This window comes from Halichoerus grypus, chromosome 14, assembly GCF_964656455.1.
Source record: "Halichoerus grypus chromosome 14, mHalGry1.hap1.1, whole genome shotgun sequence".
NCBI lineage: Eukaryota > Metazoa > Chordata > Mammalia > Carnivora > Phocidae > Halichoerus > Halichoerus grypus.
Window position 1 is genome coordinate 39835872 of NC_135725.1, and position 16347 is coordinate 39852218.

The following is a 16347-nucleotide window of genomic DNA, read 5'->3' on the forward strand; positions in this document are numbered from 1 at the left end:
TCCAACAGAGAAAAAAAAACAAAATTAGTTCTAGCTTTGCATTAATATGATAAGCAGTAATTTATTTACAAGCTCTTTCCAAAATTTATCTTCTAATGAATCCATTCAAAACTCAGCAAAGTTTACCAACATTTTACACATTTTACTGCTTTTCGGAATCATTCTTTGTAGATGATATAATTCAGGGCAAATAAAGAGGGTTTTTTTTGTTGTTGTTGTTTTTGTATTTGACATCAGTTTTCTATATCAAGGTAAGTTCTATCCTTCACTATTTCCTGTCACATTCTGGAACAAATAATTTTGACAAGAAAAATATTCCCCTCTTTAAAAAACAAAACCACATTTTAGTTACAGTTCTTTGCCATGATTATTTCTAGAGTAGTCTCAACCATCCATATAAGCCATAATTTTTAATCAAATTTACTAATCTTTTAGAGAAAACTGGAAAGAGAGTGATCACTGCTTGCCATAAACAAGCATTTTAGTAGATGAGCAAAGCTTACACAACTACATTATAAAATCTCCACAGCAAAAAACATAACCTTTCACACCTTTGTAGGATCGCAAAATTAATAACGTTCATTAAAATGACACCAAAATATAGTCGCTTTATTACTGTTAAAATGAAAAGCAGATGGGGCGCCTGGGTGGCTCAGATGTTTAAGCGTCTTGCCTTCGGCTCAGGTCATGATCCCTGGAGCCTGGGATCGAGTCCCACATCGGGATCCCTGCTCAGCGGGGAAGCCTGCTTCTCCCTCTCCCTCTACTGTGCCCCCTGCTTGTGCTGTCTCTCTCTGTCAAATAAATATAGAAAATCTTAATAAATAAATAAAAAGCAGATATTCATAACAATTGGTGACCCATCTTTCATTTTCTGTCTTCCTTACAAATTATACAGATGTTAAAATTTTTATTAATTTGATTTAATATTAGTCTAAGTTCTAAAATTAGTAAATATCTTGCAAATTATGTTCAAGATGACACAGAAGGAATATAATTACAGTTGAATTAAAACTATTAAGAATTCTAGGGGTGCCTGGGTTGCTCAGTCGGTTAAATGTCTGACCCTTGATTTCGACTCAGGTCATGATCTCAGGGTCCTGAGATTGAGCCGAACATCAGGCTCCATGCTAGGCATGGAGCCTGCTTAAGATTCTCTCTCCCTTTCCCTCTGCCCCTTTGTGTCCCCCATTGTGTCCACTCTCTCTCTCTTTCTTTCTCTCAAAAAAAAAAAAAATCAAGAATTCTAATTTAATATAGAAAATATACAATATTTTCTTAATCTTAAACAATATATGGAAGAAACATTAGCCTATCTCATCAATAAACCAGTACAACAGATTTAGGAAGTTATTAACCTAGTCTCTTTCACTAGAAAATAATTCAAATCTTAAAAAATTAAATTAAATTACAGTTGACCCTTGAACAACACAGATTTGAACTGCAGAGGTCTATTTAATATGCAGAGTTTTTACAGGACAGTACTGTAAATGTATTTTGTCTTCCTTATCATTTTCCTAATAACATTTTCTATTCTCTAGCTGACTTTATTGTAAGAATACGGTATATATTACATACGTATAATATGTGTTAATTGTGTTACCAACAAGGCTTCTCAATAGTAGGCTATGCATAGTTAAGTTTTTGGGGAGTCAATGTATACATGAATTTCCAACTGTGCAGGAGTCAACACCCCCAAACCCCCTCACTGTTCGGGGGTCAACTATATATGTTTATTCTCCGTACTGACAAAAGCAAGGAAAAGAAATTTATCTATTTATGACCTAAAATTACCAAACCAGTTAGTGTCTAAATCACTTGGATTCTGCTATAAATATGCTCCTGAGTTAGCAGTATCTATGAGAGATGTTTTTGTTTGGTGGTTTTTCTCCCTTAAAAAGGTCAGTACAGGGGCACCTGGGTGGCTCAGTTGTTGGGCGTCTGCCTTCAGCTCGGGTCATGGTCCTGGGGTCCTGGGATTGAGCCCCGTGTCGGGCTCCCTGCTCGGTGGGGGGCCTGCTTCTCCCTCTCCCACTCACACACTGTTCCCTCTCTAGCTGTCTCTCTCTGTCAAATGAATAAATAAAAAAAAAATCTAAAAAAAAAAAAAGGTCAGTACATTCAGTGTATCAGAGTTCAGTTTCTTTATTTCCCTGAAATTCTGGGAATATTAAATTTTTGCAAGTATTTATTAGCCTCTGTATTTAGAAAAGTCTCCTTTTTCTTAAGGGACTTTAAAATAATCAATATACTCTAGAAATGGGAAAATACATTATTTTCTTATCAACAAGCAGTAAAATGGTTTTTTCTCAATTAGATGCACAGCCTCCCACAGGACTTGAAACTTCAATTCTACCACCTCAGGCACAGAGCATGTTTTAGAAAACACAGAACACCCATTCTCAAAGGGTTATCTTTCTCTTCAGTGGAAATGGAGTATCTTCTACATGGATTTGAGCACACCAATAGACAAACAATATAGCCCAGCCATATTCTGTGTTGTCTCTCATCCAACAGAGAACAGATTCACATCATCCTAATAGAGATCACCTAGTGATCCCATCATGAAATCAGGTTGCCCATTATTGCCACCCCAAATGGGGAATAACTTATAGATTATGTGACCTTGACTGACCTAGTGGTTCAGTACCCATCAGTCCCTGGAACTGGCTGTTTGCACACATTTTATACATGAGGATTCAGTATCCAGTTGTGGAAATGGACATGACTTAAGCAATGAATTAAACAAAACTCATAACTATTGGCTAAGGATCTGAAACAACAGCAACAACAAAGCAAACAAACCAGAGCAGAAAGTACCAAATCAGAAGAAGAAAACAGAGTCAGAAAAGGTAAAGTTCTATTGCTATTTGTGACTGACTCCGGAAGCCTGGGCAACTTCATTTAACTAGTTCTAGCAGGTAAGCCCCTCGGCCTCCAAATCTATCAAAGTATAATTTTCAAGGAATTTTAAACATGGCTCTCATATAAACATAGAGGGAACACATGTTGAAGATTTATTTAGCTCATTTAATGAGAGAACCAGCAAGATGATATCAACTGTCTCAAAAGAATTGTGGGAATGGTTCACCAATTTTCTCAGAAAAGACATGAAATCATTTTAAGTTAGAGACAAATTGTTTAATGTCCAGTAGGACAATAAAACCATAACCTTTGAATTTTTTTTCAACTGGAGAGAAGTCATTTTCATGTCTTCCAGACACAAATCTACAAGTCAGCTAACAACTTTATGAGTCTGGGCCAAAGTAGTAGTAAATACCAGGTCACACAAGGTGTATCCACATAGATAATTAAATAATGCTTTGGCTATGATTCAGCATATCTTTGAAGAGCCATTCAAACTGTTTATATATCTTCAAGTTTACTGACTCTTTCCTTGGCTTTGTCCAGTCTACTGATAAATTCATCAAAGGCTTTCTTTACTTATATCGCAGTGTTTTTGATTTACACCATTTTCCTTTGATTCTTCCTTCAAGTTTTCATTTCTCTGCTTACATTACCCGCCTGTTCTTGCATGATGTCCACTTTTTTCAGTAGACCCCTTAGCATATTAATCATAGTTATTTTAAATTCCCAGTCTAATAATTCCAAAACCTGTATCATATCTGAGTCTGGTTCTGATACTCTCTTTGTCTCTTCAGACTTTGCTTTTGCTTTTTAGTATGCCTTGTAATTCTTTGTTGAAAGCTGAATATGATGTAAAGTAACTGGAATAGGTAGGCCTTTAGGGTGAGGTGTTATATTTATCTGACTAGGAGTTAGACTGTTTATTGTTTGCTGTAGCAGTAGGTGTCAGAGACTAAAATTTTCTCTAGTATCTTTGTTTTTGTCTATTCTGCTATCTTTGGGTTTTCCTAGAGACTCCTGAAGTAGAGTCTGAAGCCTGTGATACTTCCAGCTGAAATCCCCTGTTAGTACCCAGGAGCCCTATGACGTGGTAAGTTGTGGGGAAGGAGAAGCCTTCTATCGTCCATGATTAGGTCTCAATTAATGGGTATTTCCCTTCCCCCACATAGGTTAGGCTCTGGTAAAATAGTTTCCCTTGATGACAGGCCTCGTTAAGGGAACAGGAAGCTCTGGGCATATTTCAGAATGGTAACTTGTCCCCTTCCCCTGTCAGAAGCATAGGGGACAGTGAGAACCTGATGGGGCTCCTGAAGGTGACACTCATGAACATGTAGAAGTTCCCCCTGAAACTGGGCCTTTTGGAGTTTTTAACTCTCAGTCCAGTCTATACTGAACCTCCAGCAATTCATCAGAGTTCAAAGTGTTTCTACTGATACCAGTTCCACCTGGGGCCTTCTGATTCCGGACTTAGGATCTCAGTAAGCCATGAGTCTCTGTGTCTACCTGTTTATCTCCCAGGGGCAGCCGTTTGCCCCATGACCTCAGTTGTTTGCTGAATCTAAGAAGAGTTGTTGATTTTCAGTTTGTTTAGCTTTTTTTCTTATTGTGAAGATAGGAATGATAATTTCCAAGTACTTAACATGTCAGACTGGAACCATAATGAGAATAATCGGCCTCATCATATATTTGTTGTAACAATGACATTAAATTTATTAGACACATTAATGTGTAAGGCCGTGGCACATAGAAAGCATTCAATAAATGGCAGATGTGTCTAATTCTTAAAACTAATGAAGCAAAATTAGTGAGACAAAATAAATCCCTAGACAATCCCTGACTGCAGTGTATCATCAGCAAATGTTGAAATAGTGGCAGGTGTTTCTCACTGGCCACTCTTTAGGATGTGAGATCACTGCTCTAACCGGTCATCTGGAAAGCCCCACCCAAAGTTCCCCAAATGAAAATAGTCAGTGTTTAAGCATCATTTACAAAACAAAATGATCTTCAGCATCATGAAGTGAAACATTTCAAACATTACCAAATTATCAACGTTGGTTAAAAATGAATGATTGTAACAAAATGCCAGTGTCTCAGTTATGTTTCCTACACAAAAGAACCTTTCTACAGAAGACCTTTTCTTTTTTTTTTTAAGATTTTACTTATCTATTTGAGAGAGAGAGAGCATGAGTGGGGTGAGGGGCAGAGACAGAGGGGGGAGCAGGCTCCCCACTGAGCAGGGAGCCCGACACAGGGCTTAATCACAGGACCCCAGGATCATGACCTGAGCCAAAGGCAGACACTTAACCAACTGAGCCACCCAGGCGCCCCCAGAAGACTCTTTCTAAAGAAAATTGGGTTAATGTGTGAAAAACAAAATCTGGCTCATAAGAGGCACTGAATAAATCGACTTTAATCCCTACCCTAATCTCCTCCTCCTGGCTTTCCTCTGGGGAGGCCAAATCAAAGGGAATTCTTCAATTTAAATGGAGAATTATGAAAAGCAAGATTACTACTTGGTAGATACCTCGGTATTGAAAATTCAGTGATACCAGCTTCGTTAATCTCTTATTATATTCTAAACTCTTAAAATTATATCTGAATGCTATTATGTAAGTTTAGTTGATTATTTTATCATTGTATACACTACTTTTTATGACTCTCAAGTTATAGGAAATATATTTATAAGTACCTCCATTGAAAGCATCATGTGTCACATACCAGAGGTATGAAATGTTGTTTCTCCTTCAAAGTAATAAATCACCTTTTCTTTTGGGAAAAAGGGTTATCCTGTGGGAGATGCAGATGGCCCTCTCTTGAAGACCTTAACTTCCTTGGACATTTTCTGTCTCCATCAATAAATATTTAGCTACTCTGCTTTTTTTTTTACTTTTTTTTTTTCAAACTATAAAACAGTGAATCAGTAGAGTAGCATTCCACGGACACTGTGGTCCAGCATCCATCACCCAAAATCATCCACAAGTAGAAAGATCTGTAGGCCCTTGCTACTCAAAGTGGCCATAATCCCAACAGCACTGGTGTATTAGTTGGTTCATGCTGAATAATAAATACCCCAAAACTTAGCAATGTGAACAACAGACATGTTTTATGTCACAGCTTCTGTGAGTCAGAAGCCTGGGCACGGGTGAACTGAGTGTCTGTGGCTCAGGCTCCCCTCACAAGTCTGCAACCAACATGTTGGCTGGGGATGTGGTCATCTCAGGGCTCAATTCGGGGAAGATCTATGTCAATCATATCTCAAAAAACCTTAAATTATGCATAGAAACCTACAAATTAAGAAGTTATATGAAAAAACGAAGATTATAAATGCTCAAAACTCATCACTTTTTATTTTACTATATTTTACTATTAATAATTTTAACGGGCCACAGGCTTTTCTCCAGGGCGCCTGGGTGGCTCAGATGGTTAAGCGTCTGCCTTCGGCTCAGGTCATGATACCAGGGTCCTGGGATTGAGCCCCACATCGGGCTTCTGGCTCAGCGAGGAGCCTGCTTCTCCCTCTCCCTCTGCCTCTCTCCTTGCTCGTGCTTTCTCTCTCTCTCTGTATCTCTGTGTCTCAGTGAATAAGTAAAATCTTAAAAAAAATAATTTTCTTGAGGTTATTTAAAATATGTACTGTATCCCTAGGGTGACAATGTTACATAATGCTGGGCTACTGAGCATCTCTTCTCAAACTCAGGTTTAGTGACATCACATTGGTAGCTTGAAATTAGCCATGGTAAGAGTATTTACAGCACAGAAATTAGAAAACGCTGTAAATCAGAGCTTGATTTTTATTTTGTTGACTGTCTTAAGACAGTGATGGAGAAAATGTTAATATTGCAGATTAAATTTAAAAGTGTGTCACGGGGTCCCTGGGTGACTCAGTCGGTTAAGAGTCTGAATCTTGATTTCGGCTCAGGTCATGATCTCAGGGTGGTGGGCTCAGGCCCCCGAGTTGGGGGAGATCCTCTCTCTCCCTCTGCCTCTCCCCGCTGTGCTCTCTCTCTCTCTCTCTCAAATAAATAAATCTTTTAAAAAAAAAATTCAGCAAAAATGAACAAAGAGCATTCTCTGAGGGCGCCTGGGTGGCTCAGTCGTTAAGCGTCTGCCTTCAGCTCAGGTCATGATCCCAGGGTCCTGGGATCGAGTCCCACATCGGGCTCCCTGCTCGGCGGGAAGCCTGCTTCTCCTTCCGCTCCCCCTGCTTGTGTTCCCTCTCTCGCTCTCTCTCTCTCTGTCAAATAAATAAATAAAATCTTTAATAAAAAAAAAAAGAGCATTCTCTGAGAATCAATGAGTTATATAAAATTTATAATAAAAGGTAACATGTATTTTAGTATTTGTAAGGTGTGTACTACACATCTATCAGCACGATTCCTATTGCATGTATGTGTGTGTGTGCGTGTATAGTGTTCCCAGGGAACCGGTTGTTAAACATGTATCAGCACGCCACCCTGCATCCCCTGCCTTCCCAGCATAAACACAGCTACTACATACCACAGAGGAGCGCATCATCGTACCCTCATCTTCCGTATAAAAATCCCACCTTAAGCTCTAAATTGGAAAAATGTACATGCAGAAAGAATATTCGTTATAACTTAGTGGAAACACTTCTTGTCGGGTCTTTGTTCTCTTCATGTGATCTGACCTCCTACAAATGTCTGAAGTCCATGCTTTTGTTCAGTCTTTCCAAATGCATTTCTCCTCAGGTCATTTATAGTCTCTTGCGTTAGCCAGTGACCCTTGGCATATACATACCGAGAGCTCTCAGGGAGACGATTTTCACCATATTAGAGTGCGGACAAGAAACTGCCATCACAGGCCTGAGTACCGACTGGACCAGCACCTGTGGGATGGGACTGAAAAGCTCCCCGGTCTTATTTTGGCCATCAGAGGAGTCATCAGCAGGAACTGCGTCGAACCCAGGGGCAGGCGTGGTGGCAAGAATTTATGTCTAAGATTCAGGGGAGTCACCTGTGCCCCTTTCAAATAAACCAGGTGCAGCTTTCTAATTTATCAAGACATCAGTTAGCTGTGCTGATGCCAGTGTTTTTATGTATGGAGCTCGGTCTTGGGGGAAATTACTCTTCTAGCTATAAGTTTTGGGAAAAGAGAGAACTGTTGTCTTCGTTATTGTTCAGTTCCACATATAAACAATACAAATGGAGGAAGACAAAGCTGACTGATAGAAAAATGGAATCCTCTGTTGCCCAATTAGAAAGAAATTTTGTTGTAAATTTTGAGCTGCCTGAGAAAGCAGAGACAAGCTCTGGCCGAACAGCACTTGTAACGGGCCACAGGCTTTTCTCCAGAAGCATTTGAAACCAAGAGCAGTGGGTGGAAATGTTGTACCATGTCTTCTCTGACTGCAAAGGGACAATAATATCCTTATGGATCCTCTGAGAATATAGTGAGAGAAGTGCTTTATAAATACAGCTCTTAATAAAACTGCTGGAAATTTTAAGGATGGGTGGGCAGAAAATCTGTATCATCAGATTGAGGATGTGGTGAATTTGGACAGGGAGCAGATTTGGACTCAATTCAGTTATGCAAAAGGAACACACAAATAAACTGGGATAAACTGCTAGAAAAACAATATTCCAAGCATTGTTATAGCAGCCTTTTAAGAAGGTGTAAGTTGATATGTTAATTTATTTGTAAATTTGGAAATAAATATGACTAGAAAAAAAAGGCTTTCCATCAATTACAAATTTGAAAAATTTGTCCCTCTGAATTAGGAACTAGGATTAGAGCCTCACATTAAAAGGCAAATCTAGGGATGCCTGGGTGGTTCAGTCGTTAAGCGTCTGTCTTCAGCTCAGGTCATGATCCCAGGGTCCTGGGATCAAGTCCTGCATCGGGCTCCCTGCTCGGCAGGGAGCCTGCTTCTCCCTCGGCCTACCACTCCTCCTGCTTGTGCTCTCTGTCTCTGACAAATAAATAAATAAAATCTTTAAAAAAAAAACAAAAAAAGGCAAATCTAATCTGTTTTCCTTCATGTACATGATTATGGATTTATAAAGTAGTCTTTCTCCCTTCTAATTCATATTATAGCTTGCTGGACATTTGGGATTTAGGTCATGGATATTGTGGATTTTACATTAGAAGTACATAATAACTAGGAGATGGCTGGCGTTTATCTGACTAGTTGATTCTCTTAAACAAAAGGATAAAAATAGTGAAGGAGAGGTTTATGAGAGACAAGAGTACATGGTGCTGTCCAAGCTTCCCGTATGCCAAGATAGAGTGAACACTGCCCCTATTTGGAAGATACATTCCGCAGCTCATGTACACATTTCAGTTAATAAATAGGCATATGAATGATGATACGTATGTTTATCCCGGAGCAGAACACAAATAAGATTTTATGTAAACCCAAATAGCAAGAGCCAAAATTAAAAATTACCATTACCACACAATTTCCAATAAGAAGATTAAAATTCACAAAGAGCTCAAAGTGCTGGCTTTGGCCATGAGATTTTCCTAGCTAAAGATTTTGCTGGAGCTGTTGAGTAGCAAAATTGATTGTTCTGTCTCATCTATATATAGCCCACATGGTTTTCTCAAAGCAGAGACAATTTGGTAATCAAACGGTCACCAGAATGACGAAAGAATCAGAGACTATGTCAAAGTGGAGGGAAATCCTGAGCCAATCTGATCTGCAGATTCTTTGCATCAAATAACATCCTAAATAAATCCTCAGTATGAAAAGCAGACAGAAGTGATAGGAGGTCCCTCAGTCGAATTAAATCTTCAATACTGGCAGAAATGAGCCTTTGTTCACAGACTGCTTTACCACGTCCACTGAGGCCTGTGGTTCACTGGAGCGGAGAATAAAACCTCATCCTTTGTCTTCATGAATGCAGAGGCAGAGATCCCGTGTGCCAAACCACTTTGCCAAAGGTCACACAGGTAGACAGTGACAGTGGCAGGCTAGAACCCTGTACCATGTTCCTCGGACAGTGCTACAAAAAAAGTTGACTTGTTCAACAACTCCCTGATTAATTGAAAATTTGACCACCTCCTCTCCTTCCTGGATTCCATTGTGCTAATTTATAATGTTTGTCTTCTTTCAGCATTAAAATGATAGCCAGGAGGAAAACACAGATCTGGGAAAGTTTATTATTAAGATTATTTGCTCTTTCAGGATCCCTCATTTCCATTTCTGCCACAGACCCAGTTCACTACTTGTCCAAAAATGATAGGAAATTTCAGCATTTACCAAGTCTGGAGACCTATGTTACAATCCTAAAGCATGAGAGACCTCAGTTAAGTATGAAGGTGAACCACATTGCAATAATGCAAGGACCGGAGTGGGGGGTGGGACGGGTAGGGTGAGGTAGGGGAAAAGAGGGAAGGACATTCACATCTCTTTCGATCAATCTGTGCAAAACTTTTTTTTTCTTCCTTTCTTTCTTTTCTTTCTTTTTCTTTCTTTCTTCCTTCTTTCCTTCCTTCCTTCCCTCCTTCCTTTTCTTTCCTTTCTTTTTTCTTTTCCTTTTCTTTTCTTTCTTTTTTTTTAATAAATGTCCTGTTTGTTTGTTCCCTTTGTTTAAATCATTTCATCGAGTATTTACAGAACCCTGTGCCTGTGCTAAGACCAGAACCAGTTATCACCTCGGAACAAACAGAATAATGTTTGGAGTATGATTCACACCTTGAAGTCCATTTCCTTTCAGAGATACTATCTCGATAATCTGTACATTCAAGCTAGGAATACCGTGTTTGAATCCTGTGAATGAATCAGAATGGGTTGCATGCTGGCAATGCTCCAGCTCTGAAATGCTCTTTCCAGAGCCTTTCCAAGCTGCCGCTTTCTTCCTCTCAAGTCACATATCACTGACCCACCGCAAAGCCCAAGGGAGGGGTGTTCTTGACAGATGGTGCAATCTGAAACAATCAGTCAGCCCTTGAAGAAATACGAATTGAGCCCCTACTATGTGCCAAGCACTCTTGCAGGCCTTGGGCACAGAGTGGTGAACAGAATAGACCAAATCCCGTGCATTCTGTGGTGCTTACATGCTTATGAGGAACACAAAAAGTACACACACGAACAATAAGCAGGATGATTTCCACTAGCCATAAATACCGAGAAGGGAACAAAAAAAACAGAAATGTAGTATTCAACTAGGCATGGAGACTGGATACCATGATGGATCAGGAAGGAGTTCTCCAAGAAGGGGAACTTAAACTCAGACCATGAAAAGGGCCTCCCAACTCTCTATAGCTTTAAAGTCACAAGACTTTGTAAGACTTTAGGTGAAAGAACCGGACACTTTCCTACCGACGGGGTAGGCGACTGTCTCCTTAATAGATGGCCCCACTTCATAAACACTGACATGAATAACAGGGAGGAAAGGCGGGGCAGCAACCAGAGACAGAAGCAACATTGTGATTTCGTCCTGTGGTGGATTGCTCAGACTTTCAGGGTTCATTGGCAACAGCATAACCACACTTCAGTTCCAGGAGCGAGCAGTGTGGGGCAGCCTGGAGCACCAGGTATGGGACAGGCAGCCGTGTGAACGGGCGGCCCTGCGCTCCCACAGAGCAGCTGTTTACTTTCTCCCCAGCAGGACAGAGTTAGAAGTTAGGTCTGTCATCATTAGCAGCCAGATCAACGCGTTCTATCTGACTCGCTTTCGTCATTTTCCCCCCCAGCGGTGGTTCAATGGCCTGTGAATGTTTGCCTTCAGAAGAAAAAGATGGTTTCTAAATAAATCATTTCATGGTCAAAGGAAGCTTTTGTTACTTCATAGTCTATTCCTCTGATTTGCATTGCTCAATAAGATTGAAAAAATTGTGTTTGAGGCAGCCACGGTGTAACTCAGACAAAAATTGCCGGAAAAAATTTGTCCTGAGTATGTTTTAACCGCAGAGTGACACAGTCGTTGGGAGTGTGCATTATTACTGCCTTAAGAGCTGAACGTCCACAGATCTAAATTTATGCCAGTTAAAAAAAAAAAAGAATCAATCAGTGCTTACCTAGGTCAGGCCTTAAGATATGGAAAAATTGTAAGACATTTTGTACATGGGCCAGCAGAGGAGGCTGGAATCAGCAAGTAGTGCTTAGAGGACTTTAGGAATGGGGGGGAGTGTTGAAGAGGAAGAGAGAAGTATTTCAAGTGAGGAGACTAACAGGGAACACACCCACAGCTGGGCGCAGACCAGAATGTTTTCATGCGACAGGGCGGGGATGTGAACAAATGCAGCTGTGGTTCATTTGGGGCGCTGACAGGAAATGGTCCCATTTATATGGCACCAGGCCGACAATGGGCACAGCATGTCTCATCGGCTACAGACGCCTCACAGAAGAATTTTGTAAGACTTTGGCTCATATTGATTTTCTAGGCTCTTCAGTGGACCAGGACAAGTTGTTGATTTATAAATATTTGTTGTGTTACATGTAACCTGAACAGTATGTTGATGGCTCATGGGGTGTGGGGGTGAATTTGAACATAAAGACTGCCAGAAAGCCTCCTTTCTCGATGCAACATCACTGCAAGGTCACTGAGACACTGTGTAACTGAAAAACATCTCAAAACTTAATAAGTTAACATTTTTCTGCTCACGGACACCCCAGAGACAAATGATTTTCACAGTTACCTTGTATACAGTTTGTTTTTGGTGCTTTCCTCAGAGAAGATAAGGAAGTCACTCATGTCACTTTATGTGATAGCCTAGCAAAATTAAGAGTTTTAAAATCATACCTTATGCTTTTTTAATGTGTATTCATACATGACCTGTAATCTTACATCTTTGAAGTCATTGGTAGAAATTCCATCTTCTCCTAATGTTTGTTCATCACATTCACTCAACCCAAAGTTCACCTTTGGTTATGGATTAACTCCTAACCAGGAAATATTTTTATAATATGAATGCATACATTTGAAGACAATAGCTCCTTTCTCCTTAAAGGCTTGAGTCATTCATGACTGAATGCCTTTAATAATTCTAGAAACCCACAAATCTGAATTAGCCTTGGATCTTAAAGAAACAATTAGCAAGGCCCAGCCTCTTGGGTTAAAGACCCCAACTGAAAAAAAAAAAAAAAAAAAGGAAATCTATTTCAAACCATAACGAATGTGACCTCTGGTGGCCAAATGTATCCCTGACTCCCAGTCCAGGTGCTAGAAGCTTTATAGGAGCCACATCTCTTCACTTACAACAAGAACGTGGGCAGTCATGAGAGTTCGTGCAGCCTGCCTCTCTCCACCTTCCACAGAAACACCACACTCTTGATGTTAGCAAACGTTCCCATTTAACTATAGGACCTACAAAGAAATTCTGCTTTGTGCTGTGAGGACAGGTTTCTTTGAAGTAATTTAGAACTATCAGAAGGACTACACACCTAGAAGGTATCTGAGGGAGTTCTAGAACTTTTTCAGAGTTCTATATACCAATTTTGATTGAGGCTTCCCCTGACCTATCTGAGGCAAATAATCAGATCTATAGAAGACATCTGAATGCTTCATCTTGTAAAGTGGATGGCATCCTTTTGGATTCAAGGAATTGTAAAGCAATTTGATTCTTAAAAATAAAAGCATTATTTAGAACTAGATATATTTCCATATAGTCATAGAGAGTGCAGACCTCTTCCATACTCCTTTCTGTGGATTTCAGTTTCTTCACCAGTATAATGGGGATAAAAGTAATACCCATGGTCCAAGGTTGCTACAATATAATGAAGGTTGGAATTTGCATAATGATGTCTGGTACATCATCACTCAAAAACTAGGAGCAGCTACAATGATGGTGATGCTGATAATTGCTTAATTACCACACATTTCTCTTCTCCCCACCTCACAGCATCTACATGCATATTCCCAAGTAAACATGGATTAACTATTAATCTGGCCAGAGAGAGAATGCATTTCTTAGCAGAGAACCTGACAGTCAATATGTTATTTCCAGGCAGCTGAGTTAGGGTCAGGGATGCAGTGCGAGTTTTACTGTCCCCTTTGGAGCCTGATGCATGGAGGGCAGGAAGTGAGTTGGTTGACTCTGCCTTTTGCCATTGGCCAGCAGTTTTCAAAAGGTCATGAGATCAAGTGAATTTATATTTTATTCTGTGCATATAAAGTTATGGCCTGCAGAAGACAGAACCCAAATGAATTTTGAGTCTTTCAAAAATGTAGAATAACCGGCATGTCTTTGCTCTTTCCGCCCTCCGCACAGGTTAACCTCCGAGCCACAGACGTCAGGCTCATGCGCCAGTTGCTTGTTATCAATGAGAGCATTGAGTCCATCAAGTGGATGATTGAAGAGAAAGCCACCATCACCAGCCGAGGCAGCAGTCTCAGTGGCAGCCTGTGCAGTTTATTGGAGAGTCAGAGCACCTCCTTACGTGGCAGCTACAATAGTCTTCATGATGGCAGCGATGGGCTGGATGGCATATCCGTGGGGAGCTTTCTGGACACTTTGGCGGATGATGTCCCAGGCCATCAGACCCCATCGGACTTGGACCAATTCAGCGACAGCTCCATAATAGAGGACTCACAAGCCCTGCACAAGCACCCCAAACTGGATTCTGAATACTACTGCTTTGGCTAATGACCCAGTTTTTTGCATGGGATTGGTGTGCAATTAACTTGTATTTATCCTTCTCCGCTGCTATATTTTTGGTGTGATTTTTTTTTTTTTTTTATATGACAACCTTTTTAAAAGAAGCTTATTTTGAAACTGCTTAATGATAATTCTGTTGCTCCTAATCTTTCTTATCTGGACTGATTTATCTTTCTCTCTTACATCTCTATTTTTATTTATTACAGTGATTTTTCTCCCCTCTTTTACAGTGGAACAAATAAAGTAGGGGGAAAAAGAATAAGCAATAATCATGTTTTTGCTTTTGTTTTCAGAGCAAGGGGTCAGGGATTACCAAAAAAAAATCTTTGCTAAATTTTACAATAAACCAAAGTCTGATAACAGTACATTTTGTTGTTTGTATTCTTAAATGATTCAAAGTTTCACTTTCCAGAAGATACTGAGGTTTATTATGGTTTGTATAGTAGGTTGAACGAAATAGTTGCAACAGACTTAGGCATTATTTCTAGGCAAAAATTCCTGGTGTAAAGTCAACAGTACTGTTAGTCACACACTTCTACATGACTATTATTTGGAAGTCACAACTATATGCAATCTGCTCACTTCAGCTTTGAGGTCATACTTTAGATCGTACTTTTGTCATTAGTGATTCTAACTCAAATTTTATAGGGTTAGTTGTGTGATAATATATATGATTCTCCCAAATTTCAAAGAATAACTGAGATTAGGTATATATAGGTGATTAGAGGTTAAGGTCTCCTAAATTGTATTTTGAGATTTTGTTGATATTTATTTGTAGATATTTATAATTCTGATATGACATATAAACACATAAATGCATATATACAGATGGATGGATGGATGGATGGATGGATGGATGGATGGATGGATGGATGGGGTGGAAAGTAGAATCACTATTCATTTATGAAGTCTAACATGATATCCTTTCATCCTGGGGTAGATAAATAATCTCTTAGTTCTTTGAAATGACGTCTGACAATATAACTCTTATAGTAAATAAACATTTCATTTCGATGTGATATTATTAATCCTCCACATTTCTTTTACTTTAGTGATTCCTGGTGAGTGAATCTATTGAGCTTTCAAACCATTCTTTGTAACTGATATATGTTTCTGCACTAAACACTTTATAATATGAATCAAAAAGTCTTCCTATTTATAACTGAAAAATTTCCACACCCAAGAAATGGTTTCCCCAATATTTCCTTTGTTAATATATACCTGTTACACTCTTGTCAGATGTATTGTTTGTTTCCAGAACATATGTTATTCAATTTCCAATTAAAATCTACAGGGTCTGTATTTTACACTAGTCTTTTTTTCATGAATTGCTTGCTATAATCCTCATCACAACAGTTTCATGATGTGAGGATTGTCTCCCTTCTGTGTTTGAGGAAACTGAGGCACATGGAATGTAGGTAGCTGGATCAAATCTCCCAGTAAGTGTCAAAACTGGGATTTGAACTTGGGTCTGTCTTATCCATAACATTAACACTCAATATCCCCTTTGGTACATATTGAAATTAAAAAATGAAGTATAGATAAAAAAGCAAATGTAAGCCCATTACCAAAAAAAAAAAAAAAAAAAAAAAGTGACTAATATTTTCCTTCCAATCAGTGAGAATCCACATTTCCCAATATTGAGCTTTCCAAGCCCTTTCCTGAATTCACATGTCCAGAGTCAGTTTTGTGCCTATAGATGAACTGGGGTGTTGGCCACTTGCCAACTGTCATTAATATATTTCCCCCTTTCTGCTTATTTTTACTTTCAAGTTAGTAAAGGCTAGTTGGTTGGCTATTTTGTCACTTTTGATCTAGAATTAAGCCAAGCAATTTTTAGCACAGATCATTTACCACCTTAAAATCTAAGAGTGTGCAGAGAAAACATCTGTAAGAGAAAACATCTGTAGAACCAAG

The 16347-nt window shown here is 39.3% G+C and overlaps 1 protein-coding gene across 1 annotated transcript in view; it reads left to right on the forward strand.

Annotated features, from left to right (window-relative positions):
• The window catches only part of LURAP1L (leucine rich adaptor protein 1 like), a 50117-nt gene extending 34385 nt beyond the window's left edge, over nucleotides 1-15732 (forward strand). The window contains exon 2 of the mRNA XM_036079439.2: nucleotides 14044-15732. Within this exon, the coding sequence (XP_035935332.1) occupies nucleotides 14044-14418 (375 nt within the window). The 3' untranslated portion in view covers nucleotides 14419-15732. The remainder of the gene's footprint in view (nucleotides 1-14043) is intronic.
• The last annotated feature ends 615 nt before the right edge of the window (nucleotides 15733-16347 follow it).